The following is a 23,960-nucleotide window of genomic DNA, read 5'->3' on the forward strand; positions in this document are numbered from 1 at the left end:
GACACTTAGACATAGCAACTGCTATATTTACATAAACTTGAAGTGACCTTTTATCACATAATTAAGAGTACAGGATGTGAATTCACTCTGAAAGTACAAGTGTAGTGCTACAAGTGAGTCACCTCAAGCCTTCTCCAGCGGTGCACATTGAGCGGGTTCTGCAGCTCCTCCTCCAAGGCTCGGCACTTGAGTTTCTCTTCTGTTAGGTCTCGCTGCAGGTGAAGGACTTCCTGCCTCAAGTCACTCATGTTGTCGACGTTGCGTGACAGCAGTATTTTCTCCTGTCTGTGGAAGAAATGCTGTCATCGTAAAAATTTTCTGTAACTAGTGCTGACAACCAAAGTACAGAAATTGTTAACCAAGTTAACTGAACACGTATATGAATAAAACATTCTCGTTTTTCCAGCCGCGTCAATTCTAATAAAATGCTCGAGCTTTCGATGGCCATCTCCGCCATCGTCGCCAGGAGTTCACTGACTGCCGGGGCTGTTACGGTCTCTCGCTTATATAGGCATGATGACATCATCAGCAGCCAATCAGATCGATCCAATATGGCATGCACGCGTAAGTCGACCCGGGCAGCTCGTGGCAGCACCGGTGACGTCAGGTGGCGCCAGGGGGAGGCGCCACGTTTGAAACTGCCGCTCCCGCGACACGCTTCTGTCTCTGCTGAGTGTGTATCCCTGGTCTCTGTTGAAATTGTTTCTGTTTAAGTGAATCTTGGCTGCTTCCTTTATAACGGAGTCCCAATATGTAGAAGCATGAGCCAGCACTTTTGTATTTTCGAACTGTATCTTATGTTTGTTTTCTAGGCAATGCTCCGCTATGGCCGACTTGTCAAGCTCCTTTTGTTTTATATGGCACTTGTGCTCAGTACAATGCTCCACAACCGTGCGAATTGTCTGTCCAATGTACATGCTGCCACATTCACAGCGTACACTATACACACCGGACACTCGAAGAGCAATGTCGTCCTTAACAGGGCGCAACATATCTCGTATCTTGGGGGCGGGCCGGAACACTGGTCTTAGCCCATGTTTCTGCAGCAGATGTCCTAACTTACTGCTAGTTGCTCCACAGTATGGCAAGAATACAGTCCGTTTGGCCTCTTCTTCTGATTCACCAGCTATCTTTCATCAGCAGCCCTTGAAAGCGTTTGCGATGTCTTTTTTGCTATATCCATTTTCCCCGAAAACATATTTTAAGTTCTGCAATTCAGACTGTAGGTGGTCGTCGTCAGAGATAATCTTGGCTCTATGAACCAACGTGTTAAGGACACCTTTCTTGTGTACAGGGTGGTGGAAACTATTGGCGTTCAAGTACCGATCAGTGTGTGACCAAGCTGGCGGCAGTTTCAAATGTGGCGCCTCCCCCTGGCGCCACCTGACATCACCAGTGCTGCCACGAGCTGCCCGGGTCGACTTACGCGTGCGCGCTATATTGGATCGATGTGATTGGCTGCTGATGATGTTATCATGCCTATATAAGCGAGAGACCATAACAGCCCCGGCAGTCAGTGAACTCCTGATGATGATGGCGGAAATGGCCATCGAAAGCTCGAGCATTTTATTTGAATTGACACGGCTGGAAAACCGAGAACATTTTATTCATGTATGCCGTCACGAAAGACTCCGTGAACACGTATACCACAGTTACATCAGTTACATAATTACTGGTTATGCCACCAAACACTATTGTGTATTCATTCATTCATTTCATATTCTATAAATCCCATTATGGAGGTGAGCCTTGAGAGATGTGAAATGAGTTAAGTTATGGATTAAGAGGCAGAAGCAAATAATATGACTAATGCTAAACTACTGACACTGGTAATTTGGCAATTGTTTCTAGATTATTTCATACTTTTATAGAAGTAGAAGCAGCTAATCTGAAAGAAACCAAATTCTGCTCATCTTCTACTACCCAGCTGCCATTTTTCTCTACTGCTTCACACTAAGAATTTATAAGGGTTATTCAGAAAGTAAGGTCTGATTCCTTGCAAAACATAAACCATCACAGATTTTTCAAAAAACTGTTTTTATTTAATTCTTTACATGTTTCTCTATTTTTCTACGTAATTTCCATATTTGTTTAAACATTTGTCATAATGTTCTACAAGCCTTTGTGTCCCTAAGTCATACAAATCTGCCACCTGTGAGGGTAGCTAGTCTCTAACAGCTTCTTTCACCTAATCATCTTTTGTGAAGTGCTTCCCACCAAGAAATTCATTTAGGTAGCGGATCAAATGAAAATTGCTCGGTGTTAAGTCTGCAATGTGTGGTGGGTGGACAATCTGTTACCACCCAACAGATATGATAAAATTTTGGGTGTGACTGGCAGAATTGGGTCACACATTGTCATGCAGCAACAAAACTCCAGATGTCAGAAGGCCACATCACTTATTCTGTATCACATGTTGAAGTTTAGTCCAGGTAGTGCAGTAAGCAGCTGCATTTATTGTTGTCCCTTGCTGCATGAACTCAACTAACAAGACTCCATGTCCATCCCAAAGCATGGTTGTCATAACCTTATACTGTCTCCTTGGCCTTGACTTTGACTGGTGATAATGTGTAGTCCCATTACATTGACTGATGTTTAGAGTCTGGGGTCACATGAGAAAGCACATCCCATCCCCTGTGACAATTTCCTTATGATACTGGTCCAAAAAATGTAGAGCATAAGCCATACTTTCCATTTTGTGTTTCTCAAAAAGCAGCCTGGGAACCCAATGCATGCACAGTTTACAAAATTGCAAATTTTCAGGGACAACTTTGTCCAATGTTGTCCTATCCACATTCAGGAATTCCAGTGCTAAAATTGAAATTTTGCAGGTCTTCACAAATCTTTGGAAAGGGTTGGTGAGAGAAAATGTCTGTAGAAGGTTGTAAGAGAAAGGGAAAAGAACCGGGTGGGACATTCATTGAGAAGAGAGTGCTTGCTAGCGGATGCTTTGGAAGGATTGGTTTGTGGGAGAAGACTGAGAGGAAGGAGATACAAGATGATAAACGACATAAAGGGAAGACGAAATTATGCAGACCTGAAGAGGATGGCAGAAGACCGGACAGCCTGGAGAACTACCATGTGAAAACTTGCCTTTTGGCAGAACACTGATGATGATGATGATGATGATGACAAATCTTTCTGTCCGTGGCTTTGAGCAAATCTTCTGAGATCACTGATGGTTGGCCTAACTGCAGTTCTTCACGAACATTTTCCAGTCTGTTCTTGAAAGCTCTCACCCACTTACACACTTTGCCATCACTTGCTGCATTCGGGCACTACACTTCCCCTATCCGTTGATGAATTTCCACAGCTGCAGCATTCCTTGCTGTCACAAATTGAATCAGCTGAATCACTGACTGTATTTCACAGCTAGGGAGTTGATCAATAGTTTTAAACATTATGAACTGACACTGTAAATAGCACACTGTGACAAAACCAATGCGAATGGTGTCATCTGACAAGCAAGGAATGCCAGCAGATAGTGCACATTTTCATTTCAGTTTTCACACAACTTTCAAATAACTAAAAATAGCCCTCATATGTTCCCTTTTTTTATTTCAGAGTATGCTATCAGCTGTCTATACAGTGTAAAAATTAAAAATTTATCTAGCATTAACATAAGTATCAAATGAAATTTTCACCTACAAGTCTGATAAATTATAACAGTTTTTAATAATTTACTCTGTTATTTAGTTTTGAATATTCTGTGTATTCTAATTTCCTGCTGCTGGAAATCTATGAGGGGAGGTAGAGCGCATATATAAATCAGTTTTATTTAACTAGAACTATAGTTGTGAATTTCACAGTTCATCCTAAATTCACTATTGTTATCAACCACAAATGCCATCTACACTAATAATAAATCTGTTAAACTGTCTGTCTGTTTGAACATGCTTCTCTAAAATTATTCGATGAGTTTTGAGGGGATTTTCACAGGTAACTTGAGTATAGCTTGGGACACCATATAGGCTTTATTTCATCAAAACTGGATCATGAGAAAAAGTTATAATAATTCAAAATTTTATCTACAACTATCATGTCTGTCAATTTGTATGAATATGCTAACCTCTTTCACTTGTTTTCAGAGATAACTTGAGCCTAGCTTTGGACACTATATAGCCTTTATTTCATCCAAATTGGATCACATAAATATATACTAGGTCTACAACCTTGCTTTTGCCATTTTTTCTTGAAGTTCGGGGCTTTATTGTGAAAAACTTACAAAAAAATTATGATTCATAGTATTTCCCATCGCTGGCCACTACATTCTTCCATCTTTTGGATCCTGTGGTGGAAGAACTGGGCATTTTTTCTGGGGATCCGTGAATCGATTCAGTTTTGTACTTGTTCATATGATCGGACATACTGGTCAGCCAGACTGTATGCCACTGATCGAAAAAGGTGGTAGTCAGAGAGAGCAACGTATGGAGAATATGGCGGGAGGGATAGGACTTCTCATTTCAATGTTTCCATGTATATTTTGATGGGTTTTGCGACATGGGATCGAGCACTGATCTGCTGCAAAATTACCTTTATATGTCTATCACTGTATTGTGGCCCTTTGTGTTTCAGCGCCGGGCTCAAACGCATCAATTGCTTTCGATAATGATGTCCTGTAACTTTCTTCATCTGTTTCAGTACCTACAAAAACATTCTGTCTTCCACCGCCATGCTGGTCTTTGACATCGAAATCACCAATCTTAACGCATTGAAAACATTATCTGCACATTCTTCCACTAATAGTTCCCTCACCGTTAGTCTTACCCAGCATTTTAAGAGCCACAGCCACAGATTTCTTCACGTTAAAGCACAAAATTAAAACTTCCCCCAAATGGTGAGAAATGGGTAAGTAAGTTGACGTACTTAATTGAGAATAACCTTATGATGCAGTCACAAATTGACTAATATTTTTATGGCATTATGTTTACAGATGCCTAAGCTTATTGTATTATATCTATGACCAGTCATCTGAACCCCGCTTGCTGCTACTGCCATCTATTGCAAAACAGTGGAAGCAAAGTTATAGATCTAATAATTGAAAGTCTTATCCCTACTAATATTACAAATGCAAAAGTAACTCTCTCTACCACGTTTTCACAACCACCCCACTGAACTGATTTCCATGAAATTTAGTATGGAGGCTGCTTGAGCCCTGAGGATAAACATAGGCTACTTTAAAAAGTGTGTTGTACAAGATATTTATTGATTTAAAGAATATTATGTGAATCAGGGAAACATGTTTATTCTTTGAAAAAGCTATTTGCTCTTTGAATTCTGAACTTTATCACATTTGTGAAAATGCTTTTATTGGTTGATATTTGCTATGTGATATGATTCAGATAGTATTTCTACTCTCTTCAGTGTGTTTAATTCATACTTCCACTCTACTTGTCACATAACACACACACTGTACAGTGTAAGCCTACTTCAATAACACAATGCATAGGTGCAAAGTCCTGCCCACACCTCTCTCTACACACTGCTCGGCAGTGATGCTGTGCATGCTGATGCGTCATGCGTTGGGACAACTTGGGAGGAGGAGGGGGGGGGGGGGGGAGGTGAATGGGGGCACATGTCACAAGCTACGCTTACCTGAATAGGCAGACACGTGAGGGCAGCAGATGTTATTGCACATACAGTAGCTTACTTACTCTTCATCACTCATAGTAACAAAACTACTGATACAAAAATGGAGCCACTGGTAACAGCTAGTTAGAGATAAAATGCATTTTTTGGAATCACCAGGTTCCTGAAGACACTTAACATAAATAAATAACTTTTTCTTCTTAACTTCAGAGTCCTAGAAAATTATACGACAGTGAAAGTATGCTAGCAGTCCCATCAGCTACTCAATGTCGTGAGGGATATTTCTAACTGTGAAGCTGGCAAAACTGGGCTGTTTGGTTAAATTATCCATCCTGGTGCATGCACAAAACTTTCACATGAAGCCTCGTCCAGCCTGTGCTGACTGCCCACACAATTTACTGCTCGGCTGATTGTTTGGAGGAAATCCATCCAGGGCCATCTACTGCGAATGCTTGCTATGTTGAACATGCTGACAAGTAGAGAGGGAGTCGAGTGGTCTCAGAACTGGTGCGCAGGGAGCGTGGTTGCTGCTTGTGAAGAAGAGACAGCTGTTTTGGAAGGCACTATCAGATGTCTTTGGATAGTGAGACTTTAAGCTCTCTGTTGCTGTGAAAAGTTTCGTGCAGGTGAGTACGAGTGTGGATGGTATGGATTGTCATGGTTGTTTGAGAAATATGGAGAGCTTTGTTTGTTCAGCAAGTGAATTATAGGGTACTGTATAGTGATGGACTGTGCTTTCTTTTAGTGTGAATTGTGGTCATATCATCTGTCCTGTCAACTATAATCTGGAGTTTACTTTATCATCACTTTTGGAATATATAGTGGCCCACAAGAGAGGTTTAGGTGTTATGCTGATACTGTGGTATATTTGGAGTGAAATGCTAATATGCTACTTCAATTTGGCTAATGCATGCCCTCCTTGAAGGATCTGTGACATGAAAATGTTATTTAGTGGCACTGACTGGCTGTGAGCAAGCCAGTTATTTGGCAAGTAAAGGATAATCCCCAGGATAGTCTTAGCTTACCTACTTGTTCTAATCCCACAAGTGGACACCACACGATGACTAACACAACAAACTTTATTAAGTCTGGAAAACAACTTATTATAATGGGTGCACTAGCCATGGAGTGGCTCACAATAACAATCCAATAACACATATGTGGAGGTGAACGTGTAACTGAGCTATAGCTGGCCAGGTCTGTCTTTAAGAGATGTCATCCAGCCAAAAGAGTGCATGGTTAAGAGGCCTCTAATGGTCATCAAACTTCTAGCGGTATCTGCCAACTTCTGTGGCACATCTTATTACTGTGTGCCCAGGTCACAAGTGTGGATCTTGCTGATCGCTACACTACTCTATATTTAATAAATTGTCATCTTAAGGTGGTTTAATTAATGAATCATTAAAGTGTAAGTCATATCAGGGGATAAAACTTGTACAATTCTGAAGAGAAAAACTGTCATCTCTTTCTGCCACATATGAAGGGCCTATTTCAATAGTGGTACAAGTCCATTACCTCCACTTTTCTGCCGATAATGCTTCTGAAATTAATGAGCCAAACAATTGGAAAGAAAGGTTCATCTCTAGCAAGAAGCCATATGGTTGAATATTTCTGGTATCTCAACTGCAGATTTTTCAAGACTCATTTAACTTCAGGACTCTGTATCTCAGAATGAACAAAAATGGACTTGTACTATTATTGAAATAAGCCCGTCATATAGAAAGTAATTTAAGTAAGTAGCCAAGAAAAAAATGTGAGCCGTATATGATTCCACAGTTGTACACAATAATGTAATTGGTTTATTGATGTTTTTGGCAAAATGATACTTGTTTACTTAGGTAGGAGTTTTTAAGCTGATGAAAGCTAGAGAGGTTCTCAGTTTGTATATTTTTCAAAATTGATGTTACCTCTAACAATACGAAATGTAACATTCTTGCTAACGATGGCAAAAGTTATCTAAGATTATTAAATATAAAAAGTATGTCTTGTTAAGGAACTGGTGAGAAGAAGAAGCAAGGTTTTGGAATTAAAACAGTATGAAGAATCACATTCCTGAATGAAATTCACGTGGATGGTGTTCTCAAAATAATCTCAAAAATTTGAAGTTTACATTGAGGATTTGATACATGAGCCTGGACTTTCACACTTTTCATTCTGTACATCTGTCAGAAAGTGTATTTAAGAATCTCAGTTGAAATGTGTCCATGAATGTGCACTTTCACATTGTTAATACTGGTATTTCTGTGCTCTAGAACTTGTTGACAAAGTCTCTTGTAATGGAATACTGAATAACGAATCTGACAACAACCTCCTATCAACTGTTCAGTTTGGCTTCCATAAGAAGTTCTCTACAGAAAAATCAATTTATGTTTTCTTGAACTCAGTATTTGTAGAATTAAACAAGAAAATGATGCATTTTGTGTGCTTTTTCTAACCCTTTGACTGGTACACCATGAAATTCCTCTTTGGATCTTAGTATTTTATTAAAGGCATCCCCATTGAATGGATGGTGTCACATTTTATGTACAAAATAGAGGATTAAATTAATAAATGATATCACAGGAGTAAACCTAAATTGTGTTTGGATTAACATTAATTACAGGTAACACAAGCTTTGGTATTTGGCCCAATCAAATTCTTAACCTGCACGCATGATTCATCAGAGACATTGGGGGACACCAAAAACTGTGTTAACCCTTAGAGCAACAAAAACTCGTATTCCAAAAAATTAAAAATGACTGCAAGTACCAGATGTAGAGACCCAGGGGCACATGCTGATTGAGGCTCCACATGTGAACTTACTTGGCATACAGATGGCTAAAAAATTCAAGTGGCACCAGCACATGGTTAACTTAAACAAAAGGCTCAGTTCTTTCTGGTTTCCACATAGAAGTCTCTCTCATTGTGTTTACCTGCCTCATCCATGATGGAATTTATGAAACATGATATGTGAATGAGTGAATATAGTTTCTCACCTGAGAGTCTGCACCTCCAACCTCAGCAGTCTGATGTCTTCCATGCGCTGGTCATATTCGGCATTGCCCCTGGATAGACTGCCCTCCAGAAGTTTGATCTTCTCGTGCAGAAGTAAACGTTCATCATTTCCTTGTACCAGCTGTGTACTCAAAATGTCCCTCTCATTAAGAATCTGCATAGGAAAAAAAATGTGATGAGTTAAATGCCTCCACATGACGTGACATTCATACAGCTTATTTATCTGTGTCCAAATCAACTCCAGAACAGAGAACATCTACATCTGTACTCTGCAAACCCCTGTTGAGGTGCATGGCAGAGGGTATGCCCCCCCTATACCAGTTATTAGGATTTTTTCCCATACCATTCACATATGGAGCACAGGAAGAATGATTGTTGGAATGACTCTGTGTGTGCAGTAATTATTCTAATCTTATCCTCACGATTGTAGCATATTCCTAGAGACATTATTTAAAGCCAGTTCTTGAAACTTTGTTAATAAATAGACTTTCTCAGGATAGTTTAGATCTATCTTCAAGAGTCTTTCAGTTCAGTTCATTCAGTATCTCTGCAACACTCTCTCATGAATCAAACAAATCCGTGACCATTTAAATTTCAACATGTGCTTCCATGGAAATTGTCATACTCCCTATTGTACCCTGAAGAATTTTATGTGCAATGGTTTAAATTGTTCAAAGAGGGGAAACAATCAGTTTCAATGGAAGGGGGATCCAGCATTCCAGTACTGCTCTTATGGAAGAAAAAATAAACAGTACCACTCTCATTGAAAGATGGGCTCGATGAATAACTGTACAAACACTTTATGAAATAATGAAATTTTCATTGGGTCCCACCCACAAGACAGTGAAAGAAAATGTACACACAAGAAGCGTTTGTGCATAGTGTGTTCTGAGACTGCTGATTCTCAAATAAAAGAACATTTGTGAGCAGGTCTGCATGCAGTTGGTGTTGGAGGAGGATCCAGAGTTTCTATCAAAGGTAATCACTGTGGATGAAACTGGGTTGCATCATTTTGATCCTGAGTGCAAACAGCAAAGCTCAGTGTGGAAATCTCCTTCATCATCAACTCCCCCCCCCCCCCTTCCCCCTCCCCCAAAAAAAGCAAAAGTGGTTGCTTCTGTTGGGAAAGGTGCAGTCATCACATTATTTTCAGCATGTTGTACCTGCACACCTATCAACAACTGGGTGTCCTTCAGGAATGTGCTGAAAACTTAGCAGGTCCATAACAAGCATAAAAGACTATACAATAGTGAAACAGGCTGGATACTGCACCATAATAATGCATGGCCGCATACTGCAAATGTTGTTATTGAATATCTTGTGGCTCTTCTCTATTCCCTAACCTGAAGATGCACCGTCATGGAAGGCATTGTTCATAATCGGAAGCAGTAGTGAATACTGTGGAGGAGATGGAGGAGATTCTAACGGACCTTTACAAAATGGTGACCAGCATGTCTATGCAGACTGGCAGAAATGGTGGGTCAAGTGCATCGCAACCAGTGGAGAAAAGGCTTTTTGTCATAAAAAAAGGTGATTGTTTATTGAACAGCCCTCATACATCTGCTTCAACATACTCTGTGTGTATCTGGGAAGGGTCATCAGGTGCATTTTCTAAAGTGTTTCAGCAGGCATTTGCAATCTAGTATTTTGCAATGTGTAAGTGGAATCAATACAAACAAATATTGTTTGTAAGGTGTGTTGCAATGCACAGTTCCAGCAGAAAAGAGTTTCAGTCTCATTTTAAAAAAAATTAAAAAGTAAAAAAAAAGTACCCATTCAATGCAACTGATCCAAATTCATATAGTCTGATGTGTCATTTAATGTTATGCATTAATGGGCACAAGTGAAAACAGAGTAGCCAATACTACAGCACAGACTGAGGAGCACTGCTGTACGGCAGTATATATAGCAGATGGGCAATGAGGTCTGTCGTTTCAGATTCCAAATCCCAAACATGACAACACGTAATAAGATAAAACTATCTACTACACTATATTTAAACACAAATTCTTCATTCTGAAGAAAGTGAACAGTTTTCCACTAGTGTGTCTCTGCAATCAAATGGCAATGTAAGTGCAATTTTGTATCTTAATGATGTATTAAAATTGTGTGCCTGACTGGAACTTGAATCCAGAATATTGTCTTTCACATCAGTCGTTTTCTTGTAGACCTTTTCAGTAGTAGCAACCTGCCTCTGGAATGACCTCTCTCATTATATCAGAGAACTGAATAACATCACCAGCTTCAAAATGGAACAGCAATGTCTACCTTTGTCCCTACACTCACTTGTTACCCAATTACATCCTTCTCTTGAATCAGATATCCCTCATTTCCTAGTGCTCTTAGCAGGTGCAGCCTACGTAAATTTTCCTCCTTCAGAACTAGCTATATGAGAAACTATCACTTTTTTTACACTTATAAAAGCTTTTTCTATCTGCCACGATCACTATTATATGGAAGGTTGGGATCAGTCCAGGAGGTGTGGATGGATAGCCCAATGGTTAAGGTGATATGTGAGAAATCCAGGCTTATGTCCTGGTCTGCAACACATTATTTTTAATGAAAGTAGGAATTTTTGGAATCAGGAAAATCAGGGCTACAAAACTATTGTAGATGAATTTTTTGAAAAAAGTAATAAATTTTTCAGAAAAGAGGAGAATGAGCATTTTCAAGTAAACTACACCAATTTTAAAAGTAAGCCACCATCTGCTGACAGATAATTTCACTCTCACCTGATTTGCGTGTGTAATAAATTGTGAACATTACCTTAAAGAAAATATTTTCATAAGAAAAAACTGAATTATTATCAACAGTAGTCTGAAACCTATCTTTTGAATAGTACATTGTAATGAAATACAGTTTGAATAAGAGATTCGCCATTTTGTGCAACTAAACAAAACAATATCAAATGAAGGGGACAAAAATAGTAATGACATGAGTGAAGAACATGAAGTACAGTCCCACTCTGACCTGTTACAGCTTGCTGCAGAGTGAAGGATTACTTTTGGAAACAATCCTCTAAAATATGGTTAAGCATTATCTCTGTAATATCCTTTATTCCCAGAATCTTACAACGAATCTTAAGGGAAAAAAAACCACACTTGCAAGATATCAACTCAGCAATCAATCCAGTGCAAAACTTTTGGCCATAATTCTGACAGTAAGCAGCTATGCCACCTGATGCCTGAGCACAAAGTACTGAATAGGGACATGACAACTAGAGACGTCCTATTTGTGGGTAGAGGACAGGGGAGGTAGACGCATCTGCCCAATGTGTTTTGAATATTGCAACGATATATACGAATCAGCCACAATTTTATGGCCATCAGCATACTGTTGATATTAACCCATCCAGGCTATAGCATCACCACTTGGTGAGGAATGACTGCTAGTCAGACACCCTCATGGTGCAGAGAGTATCAGTGAGTGTGCTGTCTGTTTGTAGAATGGAGAAGATGTACAACATATCTGAGTTTCATAGAGGCCAGATAGTGATGGCCTGGAGGCTTGGCACAAGCATTTCAGAAACAGCACGACCTGTCTCGTTTTCAAGGAGTACTGTTCTGAGTGTCTTAAACAAGTGCCAAATCCAAGGTGTAACCACATCCAGACACCGTGGGGTTGGGCGCCCACCCCTCTAGACAGATGTCGGACGTCAAATGCGGGTAAAACAGAACAGGCAGTGATGTGGAGCTAATATCAGACTTTAATGCTGGGCAGAGCACAAGTGTGTCTGAACACACAGTGCACCAAACATTCCTAACGATGGACCTCCACAGCCGACAACCCACGCGTGTGCCAATGTTAACACCGTGATGTCGGCAACTACAACTGAAATGGGCATACGGCCAATGCCACTGCACGTCGGTACAGTGGGAGAGCATTGCATGGTCTGATGAATCCCAATACCTTCTTCATCATGCCAATGGGAGGACACAAATCGATAGTCTTCCAAGGGAACAGCTCCTTGACTGCTGTACTGCAGGATAGAGACAAGCTGTTGGTAGCTCCATTGCGCTCTGGGGAAGAGTCACGTGGGCATAAGTGGGTCCAGTGCAGCTCGTGCAAGGCACCACGATGGCCAATGAGTATTGTACACTGGTTGCAGTCCACATACGCCCCTTCATGATGATCATGTTTCCTGATGTCAGGTATGCAAGAGAACTTTTGTAAGGGTTGAAAAGTAAGAAAGAGGTACAGACAAAAGTGAAGTGCTCAAACAGCTGAATCAGCATCTATATCTACATACATACTCCACAAGCTACCATACAGTGCATGTTGGAGGGTACTCCATACTACTGCTCGTCATTTCCTTTCCTGTTCCACCTACAAATAGAGCGATAGAAAACTGACTGCCTATGTGCCTCTGTATGAGCCCTAAATTCTCATATCTGCGTGATACTTAAGCAAAATGCATGCTGCTGGCAGAAAAATACATGTTGCTGGCAGTAGAATCATACTGCACTCAGCTCCAAATGCTGGTTCTCTAAATTTTCACAACAGCCTTTTTCAAAAAGAACTTTGCTTCCCTCCAGGGATTCCCATTTTAGTTTCCAAAGTATCTCCATTATACTTGCATGTTGTTCAATACTGCCAGTAACATATCTAGCAGTCTGCCTCTGACCTGCTTCCACATCTTTCTTTAATACAATCTGGTGCGAATTCCAAACACTCGAACAGTACTCGAGAATAAGTTGCATGAACATCCCATATGTGATCCGCTTTACTGATGAGCCACACTTTCCTAAAATTCTTCAAATAAACTGAAGTCAACTATTTGCCTTCCCTACCATGTCCTCACATGCTTGTTCCATTTCAGATCATGCTGCAACATTATGCCCAGATATTTAAATGATGTGATTCTGTCAAGCACACCACTTTTAATGTTGTATCTCAACGTTACCGATTTGTTTGCCTTACTCATCTCCATTAACTTACATTTTTCTGCATTTAGAACTAACTGTCATTCATCACTCCAACTATAACTTTCATCTAAGTCATCTTGTATCCTCCTACAGTCACTCAACTTCGACACCTTCCTGTACACCATGCCACCATCAGCAAATGACCACAGACTACAGGTCAACCTGACTGGCAGATCATTTATGCATGTAGAGGATAATAGCAGTCCTGTCACACTTCTCTGGGGCACTGCTGTTGATATCCTTATCTTTGCTGAACACTCACTGTCGAGGACAACTTGAGTCTATTACATAAGAAGTCTTTGAGCCATTCACATTATCTGGGAATCTATTCCATATGGTCATACCTCTCTAAACAGTCTGCAGTGGGGCACCATGTCATATGCTGTTTGAAAATTTATAAATATGGAATTGCCTGTTGCCCTTCATTCATAGTTCACAGTATGTCATGTGAGAAAGAGGAAACAGTTTTGCGTGAGCAATGTTTTCTAAACCTAGCTGATCCATGCACAAAAACTTTTAAATCTCTAGGAAATTTATTATATTCAAACTCAGAATATGTTTTAGAATTCTGCAGCAAACCAATGTTAAGGATATTGGTCTGTAATTTTACAGGTACATTCTTTTACCCTTCTTTATTCCAGTCACTTGGGACTTGGCACTGCGTGAGATACTGATGATAAACACAAGTTAAGTACAGGGCCAATGCTATACAGAACTCTTTGTAAAACCAAATTAGGATTCCATCTGAACCAGACAACTTATTTGTTTTCACCTCTTTCAGTTGTTTTTCTATGCCAGGAATGCTTATTACTATGTCATCCATAAGGGACCGCATACAATGGTGAAATGATGGTATGTTTATAAGATACTCTTACATGAATGATTGCTTAAACGTGAAATTTAAAACTTTGGCTTTAGACTCACTTGGCGATTTTACTTAGGACCAGAATTTCAATTGTACTTCTTGCAAAAGGCAATTTCGTGCCTTGATGTAGTTGTCCAGCAATCACTTTAAAAAAAAAAGTTTGAAGCATTGATGCAGAGTAAAACTTCCATTTGAAAACTTCTAACCTCCCTGTTAGAGACACTGTTAAGACTGTTTAGTGATGGAGTGCCACAGTACACTTCAGTAATTTGTATCAGTGCAATGCTGTGCTCGCCACCTTATCTGTGTCCTTCTGCAGGCGGTTGCGCTCCATCTCACCCTCACGGATGGTGTGCTGCAGGTGCCGCATCTCCTGATGTAGAGCCGAGACGTCCTGTTGGCACGTTGACACTGTCTCTCGTGTCTGCTGCAGCTCTGCTCTCAGGGTCTCCCGTTCCTTCTCCACTTTCACCAATGCTGCAAAAAATCTATACTTAACATCAAATAACAAATGAATCTTCAGTTCCACATCCACATTCATATCAGTACTCAACAAGCTGACATAATGCACCAGAGGGTACTTGTGTTACAACCAACACATTCTCCCCCCCCCCCCCCAACTGCCCTTCCCCCCCCCCCCCCCCCCCCACACACACACACACACAAGCCACTAAATCCTGTTTCATTATCATAATTTTTTGTGGAGCTGAACGTTGAGCTGATCCACATTTCCCCTTATCACTAGCTACCTGACAAGGAAAACTGACCACTGGAAATAATAAACATTAGTGAAGAACCAACAATGGTGATGGGCACATCTGCTGATGCAATTATATGGGGTAATCAATAAGTCTCTGTTTGAATGCCATACTGTTCTGAACCTGTATACCAATCAAGCAAAATCACTGTGAGCACTGAGGCAATCATCCCACCAATGCCCCAGGTTGAAGATACCTGTCTAGTAAAACGCTGTGTCTGCTGCATGAAGAAGTCCATAGCTGCTGGCTCCACATCTTCATCCAGCAGAAATTGTTGACCCATCAAGGCGTTTTTTAAGGGACTGAAGGAATGATAATCACATGAGGAGATATCAGGACTATGGGACAAGTACTCTAATGTCTCTTATTTGTCTGTAATGGATGAGGCTGGCCTCCCACATTGACAGGCATCTCGTGTCAAACTGCGACCAGTGCTGAACTTGGCGCTCCATTCCACAATGGTGATTTCCTACAGATGTGCTGTCCCATACGCATTCTTCATTCTCCAATGGATGTCTACTGGTAACCAACAAAAGATTAACTGCATGTTGGTCCTGCTTGAACATGTTTCATATAACATCAATGTAGTTCGTGTTTCCGCATTTACTGCACACACGTCAGAAAGGCATGAATGCCATAGTAATCCCTTGCATACATGTCAATGCTTATATGCCCACACTGGAGTTGTGTTATGTTACATATAAGTGCAGCAATGCTGTCAATGGGAACTTTTTGGTCACCCCTCATACAAAAAAAGGTATGGACTGTATTGGTGAATATGCTGCATAACTGCAGTTTTCATTCACAAAATGGACCCCTATGAGTAAATAAGTCTTATCCTCTTTTCATCTCATTCAGATTTTATGTATAGTACCAAGTCATTCTAGGCAGCTAGACAATCCATATAAGTGTGCTGAATTGAGGGACTAAAATCCAAGGACAGTACAGGGTCCATATTAAAATGGAATATAAGCCTGCATTCAATGAATCAGTTCTGAATTTTGCTCTCTTGTAATTAGCATCTCTTTCAGAACAGATTGCTTTGATCACCTGCTGCTGCTTTCTTCAATTTAGCATATCCTACAGGACAGAGAATTTTATGCCATCTTCCTCTGTCTCAATTGTAGCATATGTTCTCCTCAATCTCTTTCTGTTATTCAGCATTCACCCAGTAACATAACTGATCCTTCTTAAAACCATTTAGCTTTTGGCCACTCACCCCTGTTGCCTTTGCAGCTGGCATATGGTATAAGTACATCCTTTCCGGAGGGTCCCAATGCAAACTCCAAACTTCTATAAATGCAACTTCCAATCATCTCCAACAAACCACATCTTCCATTCCACTCATCATCCTGTACAATGCTTAGAGATATGAGGTGTGATCAAAAGTAGTAGGAATCATTTAATTTCACAAGCTTTATACATCTGATTTCCAAAATATTTTTTATGTTGTTAGCACACATATTCCTGATTTACCTTTGCAGTTTCAGCTATTTTGAATATTTAGTTTATTGTTGACAGTTGGAAAGGTCATACCCATTTTCAAGTGCTTGGCAAACGCTTACTTTTGTAAAAGATGGATCAAATAATTTCAATTAAATTTTTATGAAAAACAGATTAAGGCGGATCACTGCATTCAAAATGTAATCTGTGGTTTTTTGCAAATTCAGTATGAGTAAGACAAGAGTTTACGAATGATAAAAATGTTTCAAAGAGGTTTGAGAAGATTTTGAAGACAACAACTGCACTGGATGTTGTAACAAATCAGTTATTGGTGACAATGTGGAAGAAGTAAAGATAATGGTTCTGTAAAATCGCTGAACCATCTCAGAGGTTGCTGATGATGTCAGCATATCCTTTGCCTCATGTCAAGCAAATTTTTAGAATGTTTGGGCATGGAACGTGTAGCAGCAAAGTTTGTTCTGAAATTGTTGAATTTTGACCAAAAACAATGACTTGTGGACATCACTCATGAACTGCTGAATGAAGTTGAAGTTGACAGCAATCTGGAACTTCTAAAGAAAGCTATGACAGGTGACAAGACATGGTTATACTGGTATGACGTCAAAACCAAGGCCCAGCAGTCCCAATGGAAGCTGCCTCAAGAGCCAAGACTGAAAAAAATTAGACAAGTTTGATCCCATGTGAAGGTTCTTTTCACTGTTTTCTTTGATAACAATGGGATAGTGCATAATGAGTTCCTGCCTTATGGTTGCATGGTCCATAAGATATACTACCCAGATGTTATGCACTGTTTGCATGAAACAATATGAAGGAAATGACCAGAACTATGGCAAAACCACTTGTGGAAATTGCATCATGATACTGCCCCCTGCACCTCAATGCCTGTTCAAAAGTTTTTGGCAGAAACCAAAACTTTTATGTTGTCTCAATCATTGAATTCACCAGGCGTGGCCTCCTGCAACTTCTTTGCATTCTCAAGGCTGAAGAGAACCATGAAAGGACATCATTCAGCCATCACTGCTGAGGTAAAAACATAATAGCAAAACAAGATAATGAAAAGTGAGTTCCAGAAGCTCTTCCAAGAATGGTAAGAGTACTGGCATAAGTGTATAATATCTGAGGAGAATTACTTTGAAAGGGCAGAAAGAAGAAAAACAAAAATTCCAGTTACCTTATAATCACACTTCATATGCAAGGCAGAAACTAATTGTAGACAAGGGGTTATCTCAGTCCTGGTGTCTGAGGCAACATTTATTTATTTATTTATTTATTTTTTAAGCTGTTTGCTCATTTTGGCCATCGTAGGAAGTGCAAGTGTTAGACAACAATATGAGAACAAGACAACACTTTACCATGTGTAATATGGTGTAGGAATCATGCTGGCATTCAAAATAGCTTCCAGTCATCCTGAAATAGGTAAATACAGGTTGTCCTTTTGGTTTTCAAGGGAACCTTACATCATTCTTCCTGCAAAATAATAGCAAGATCAGATAAAGATGATGGAGCTGGAAAGCGATCAGGCACACTTGTTTTCAAAGTAGACCAAACAGGCTCAATAATATTGATATCTTGTGACAGTTGTGGCCAAAGAAGTTGTAACAATTCATCCTTATGCTCACAAAACTAGTCTTGGATGATGTAAACTGTGTGAACATGGGCTCTGTCATTTTGAAATGTAACATCATCATTGGGAACAAACACTGTACAATGGGAGTGACTTAATCAGCCAGAATGTTCACACAATCCTTTGTGGTAATGCAACATTGCAGAGTAACAGTGAGCCCATGGTATATTACACATAACTTTGGCACCACATTTTCCTGTTAGGGGCATTTGTATCATTGATGAATAGTTTTGGATTTCCAGCTCACCTTGCAATTCTCTGCTTATGGAGTTCCCTCCATGTTGTTTTGGTGCTAGCAGAATTAGTGAGTGTGACATCCATTTCTGCACTCTTTTGCATCTGTTTCCCTCTTTATTTTTCCGCATTATCCTCTTCAATGACTGACTGTTGCAATCATTCAACACACAATTTTGTCCACATTGTGACTTAGCAGGTGATGTTTTTCTGCCTCCACTGTATGAGGCATAAATCTTCAATATGGTGCTTCTCGAAACACCAAACACATCAGCTTCCTTTGTTATGGAAGCACACACCATATAAGCACCAACAATATGACCACATTCTAATTCACTTAGCTACTACATAAAGTGCTTACAATTACACAGAACACTGTTCTGATTATGACTGAAACTAGCATCATACTGAGGATATTGCACAGGTGTCACGTGTAGTCAAATACAACAGCATAACCTGCAGGCTTGGCTAGGATCTGTATATTTTTGTGCAATCTCTGTATTTTAAAGTCATTAGAGACTGAGTACAATCTCAAATTGCACTAAGCTGAGAGAAGAACTGGCTATTGCCTTAATGAATGAATCACATTGACACACAATGTCTTTCAACTTGTACTGACTGATGAATGTGAAATCTGTGACTCAAGAACAAGTTTGTATTCTGTGTCAAAGTGAAAGGCCAACTGTTTTCTATAGGTGTCACTTCATTAGGAGCACCATATCATAGTATGCAGCATAGCTGCCACCAGAGATGAGACATACCTGACTGTTCCTTTCTCAGCTGAGCTTCTGCAGATGCCACATATTCCTTAAGCTGTTCCACCTCACGTGTCATTGCCTCCAGCTTCTGTTTTAGCTCGCTGATTTCATCCTGCAAAACAGGAAAATGATTCATATCTTGAGAAGTAGGCGCATAATTGCCCCTGGAATGTACTGAAATATCGAGTCCAAAGGATTAGCAAAGCATCTGTTACATGCATTTTTTTAAATTATTTTTATTTATATATGGCTAATCTGTTCAGATTCTTATCACTGTTATTGACATTTTTGGATGCTATTATCTGGTTTCATTTTTATTCATAATTATATTTCATAATGAGTAAAACTGATAATGTCTGGAACAAATATGCAAGTACAGAGTGCTCTATTGTTATAATATAGTAAACTTCACATATATTTTGGATCTTTTAAAAAAACTAAAATTAATTATGAATTTAGTTCCATGTTAAATCACTGTATCCATGTGGGCAAGAGTTTATGCCTAATAAAGAGGGAATAATTAATGTACTCCAGAGAAACAAAATCAGTGTAGCAAATTTGAGCTTTAAGCAATATTACTGAAGTTTTGTAAAAAGAAATAAAAAATAAGTAAATAAAAGTTAAAAAGGTTGTAAAATTATTACAATACAGGAAAATTAACTGTAAATTAACTATCCAAAAAATGTTTATAGTAATGTTATACCTTTATAAATATGAATAAAGTGGAGACCATCAGGCTTGTTCTTTGTTTCTGGGTTGATATAGTAAAAACGGACTGGCCTGTATATATTTTATCTAGCACAGTGAAAGTGAAATCTGAATAAATTAGTGTTTCATTAATCAATCAATGCCAGGATAAACACCTTGCAACAGAAGTTAAGTATTGCAGTTTTATCTGTAACATTGGTACCACCATACTGTTTTGTGTGCTATAGGAAATAACCTTACTGTTGTCGTGTTTCATAAAAAAAATTTATTATGAATAGCCTACAGTTTGATTGGGTAGTGATGTTAAAATGTAGAGCAGATATTAATAAGAACACAGAATTATGGCAGCTGCTTGCAATATAGAAATAAATGTGAATGAACCTCAAATGACTATTTTGATTCTCTGTTGGCCCAGCTTGAGTCTCCAGAGGTATTATTCCACACTCCACTTGTGGAGCACCTCCACTCACTCTGCTATCACTCCTGTAATAAATATGTGCCTTTTTCTCTATTCATAATTATCTTTCTGACACAAATTACTTAATAAATTATGAAGTTACTTCACAGGACTTGTTTCCCAAATTCTCATTTCTTACACAGTAGCTTATGTCCCAGTGATTCATACTGTGTAGTTAGCAAAGCTAGACATATTCCTCATTGGGGAGATCTTCGATCTTTATTTGTACAAAAATGCCTGATTTCAGTCTGGAGAGTGCTTTTATTTATTTTGAAATAATTGGTTTCAGGCCAGCTGCCAATGTTCAAATCATTTGTTATAGTCACAGAGTAAACTGTTGATACATAACTACAACCATCATAACAGTGCACTTGCAGTTCAGTATCAACAGGTTATTCTGTGACTGTAACAAATGGTCTGAAGCTGAGCAGCTGGCCTGAAACCAGTTATTTAAAAATAAATTACATTGAGCCACAGATTGAAACTGAAAATTTTTGTGTAACTAGTTTTACTGAGCAACTTTTATTTTACAGAAGAACTTGATATTTAAAATTTCATTGCACCATGTGTCCTAAGAATCTGGTCCCACAATAGAACTGCAACAGCAATACCATCTATACAAATTTAAGGCACAAAATCTACAGGAATAAGGTTTATTTCAATTTATATGTAATTTTCTTCTTTATCACAATTTAGCAACGAAAATAATAAATTTTTGAAAGAATAATATAACTGGATGGATACAAAAAACTACTCACCAAGTGGCAGCAAGAGACAACACATACAGCGATTAAAGAAATGTGCAAGCTTTCAGAGCCAGTGACTCCGTCTTGTGTCAAAAGGGTTGAGGGGAAAGGAAGGAGGGTGAAGGAAAAGGAGTGGCAAGGTTTAGGAAATGGAGAAAGTTTAGAAAAGTTTCCCAGAACTCCAGGTCAAGGAGAAGTTTTCAGACAGAATAAGAAGGAAAGACTGATTGTAGGGGACTGCAATGGAAAACTTGTGCATCTAAAGGCAGAAGATAGGGTAATAAGTAAGACAGAGATTATAGACAAAATATCCTGCATGAGTTAATAAGAGCAGAAAAACGAATGTTTACATGAAATGTAGAAACAAATTGGGCTGGTTCTTAATTGCTAAAACAGACATACACTATATGTGTTGATTGCAGTGCCATCTACCACAAATGGAGAACAATGGTTTTTGCAAATGCACATACTTTTTGGCATAAAATCTGAATATGTAATAAAAATGGGGGGGGGGGTTCCCGGTTCCCATTTGAAAATACAAAGCTGATCTCACTCATGAGTGAGGGATGGTTCAGCAGTGACCAGTTGTAGAACAGGCAGATGACCCCTTTACTAATATTTAACTTTTCAGCTAGAACATTTTTTCCTTCAGTGCTTTTTTCTGAATATTTAACTATCTCAAGTTAAAATAACATCCTGCATATTTGTATATTATATACATATATTAAAAATACACGGGCTTTATCTGTCTGAATGTTCATTAGATAATCATGCAAAGATCTGAAGAACATTGATCAAGTACTTCTCAAGATTTTTGGTAACAATATTATATGATACCTTGTCTTTATAGCTATAATTGTATACATTTAAGGATTCCAGTACTTGTATAAACCTATAAAAGTAGTATGAACATAATAGAGGAAGACATTCCATGTGGGAAAAAATATATATAAAAAACAAAGATGCTGTGACTTACCAAACGCGAAAGCATTGGTAGATAGACACAATAAAAAACACACAAACACGCACACAAATTTCAAGCTTTCACAACCCAAGGTTGCTTCATCAGGAAAGAGGGAAGGAGAGGGAAAGACGAAAGGATGTGGGTTTTAAGGGAGAGGGTAAGGAGTCATTCCAATCTCTCCCTTAAAAGCCACATCCTTTTGTCTTTCCGTCTCCTTCCCTCTTTCCTGATGAAGCAACCTTGGGTTGTGAAAGCTTGAAATTTGTGTGTGTGTTTGTGTGTTTTTTATTGTGTCTATCTACCAGCGCTTTCTCGTTTGGTAAGTCACAGCATCTTTGTTTTTTATATACAAAAGTAGTATGAATAACTCAGAGCTACTAGGAAAAGTGTGTCAATTACCATGTGTTATTCATTAAAATAACTTAATCACAAACTATACGAAATAGGCCTACTAAATTTTTTTATTGTTGGTTCAGATATGCTTCAATTTAAACCTCAAACAGAATGTTGAAACAAGATGGGAACAGAGTCATACAGTGACAGTTGTTGAATGATGAGTTGAAGGCAGTTGTCGAAGTAAGAGTTATTTTTGAACATGTAAGTGGAGTGTGGCATTTCAATTGTTAATAGGAGAAGGAGGAGATTAGTGTTTAACGTCCCGTCGACAACGAGGTCATTAGAGACGGAGCGCAAGCTCGGGTGAGGGAAGGATGGGGAAGGAAATCGGCCGTGCCCTTTCAAAGGAACCATCCCGGCATTTGCCTGAAGCGATTTTAGGGAAATCACGGAAAACCTAAATCAGGATGGCCGGAGACGGGATTGAACCGTCGTCCTCCCGAATGCGAGTCCAGTGTGCTAACCACTGCGCCACCTCGCTCGGTGACTCAATTGTTAATAGCATTTGCCATGTAGTGAACTGTGAAAAAAAAACTTAATTGAAAAATAGGCTTGAAATAAGCCTTAATGATGTTTTCGGCCAAGCATGGGGCCAGCAAGTTAATAACTTTGTACATACTATAACTGTCTTGGTGAGTTGAGTTTTAGACATTTAGTTAGCAGTTTTAAACATGGCTGTGAGACAGCAACAATACAAGAATATAATGGGTATAAAACAGTCAACCAGTAGCAACAAAATTTTGCTTTTACAAGGTTTCAACACTGACTATGGGCATCTTCATCAGAAAATCCACAAGTACCTGAAAAGATTGTAAATAAACATAAACACAGAGAAAAACTAAGGAATAGACACATTTTAGTCTGAAAGCAACCTGCACTGATCAAATAGTGCTGCTCTGCTCAAAACACCTCATATTCACAAAAAAAGCCTTTCTTCATTTATCCATTCTACTCCTTTATCTGGTGAAAATCCTGGTGCAGAGATTAATCTGATTAAAGCTATTGTGGTCAACAATGGACATGAGCCAAACATAGTGGATAATATTTTCAGAAATAAAAGCCAATTACAGAATTACCAGCCAAGGCACTTCCACTAACAATGAATACACTGAAAAAAAATCTATACCATTTTTAGGATCTGTATCTTACAGGATTTAGTGTCTCCTCCATAACAAATATGACTAATATGTAGCATTTTCTATCAGTAAGTGCTTAGAAAATAATCTTTTTCATAATTTGAAACCAGTGCATTCTCCCTTGCAAAACTCAGGTGTCTTTTTTTATCTATTGCACATGTACAGCCTATTATACAGGACAAACAGAAGGAGCAACTTCTGTTGGATGATAAGAACTTCTCTTAGGAAAAAAAGATACGAAATATGTAACTTGTCCTTTGCTGATCATTTAATAATTACAGGCCATAAGCCTAAAGAAGTTCATGATGTCAGTATCCTGCTCACAGAGAAGAAATGCTTCAT

General features: G+C 39.0%; 1 protein-coding gene across 1 annotated transcript in view; it reads right to left on the minus strand.

Annotated features, from left to right (window-relative positions):
* The window catches only part of LOC124716692 (cilia- and flagella-associated protein 58-like), a 145,668-nt gene that overhangs the window by 31,715 nt on the left and 89,993 nt on the right, over positions 1 to 23,960 (minus strand). Inside the window, exons 10-13 of the mRNA XM_047243232.1 lie at positions 19,215 to 19,323; positions 14,672 to 14,850; positions 8,565 to 8,737; positions 123 to 285 (exon numbers count right to left, since the gene is read on the minus strand). Of these exons, the coding sequence (XP_047099188.1) occupies positions 123 to 285; positions 8,565 to 8,737; positions 14,672 to 14,850; positions 19,215 to 19,323 (624 nt within the window). The remainder of the gene's footprint in view (positions 1 to 122; positions 286 to 8,564; positions 8,738 to 14,671; positions 14,851 to 19,214; positions 19,324 to 23,960) is intronic.

The sequence above is a fragment of the Schistocerca piceifrons genome, chromosome 9 (genome assembly GCF_021461385.2).
Source record: "Schistocerca piceifrons isolate TAMUIC-IGC-003096 chromosome 9, iqSchPice1.1, whole genome shotgun sequence".
NCBI classification, from domain to species: Eukaryota; Metazoa; Arthropoda; class Insecta; order Orthoptera; family Acrididae; genus Schistocerca; species Schistocerca piceifrons.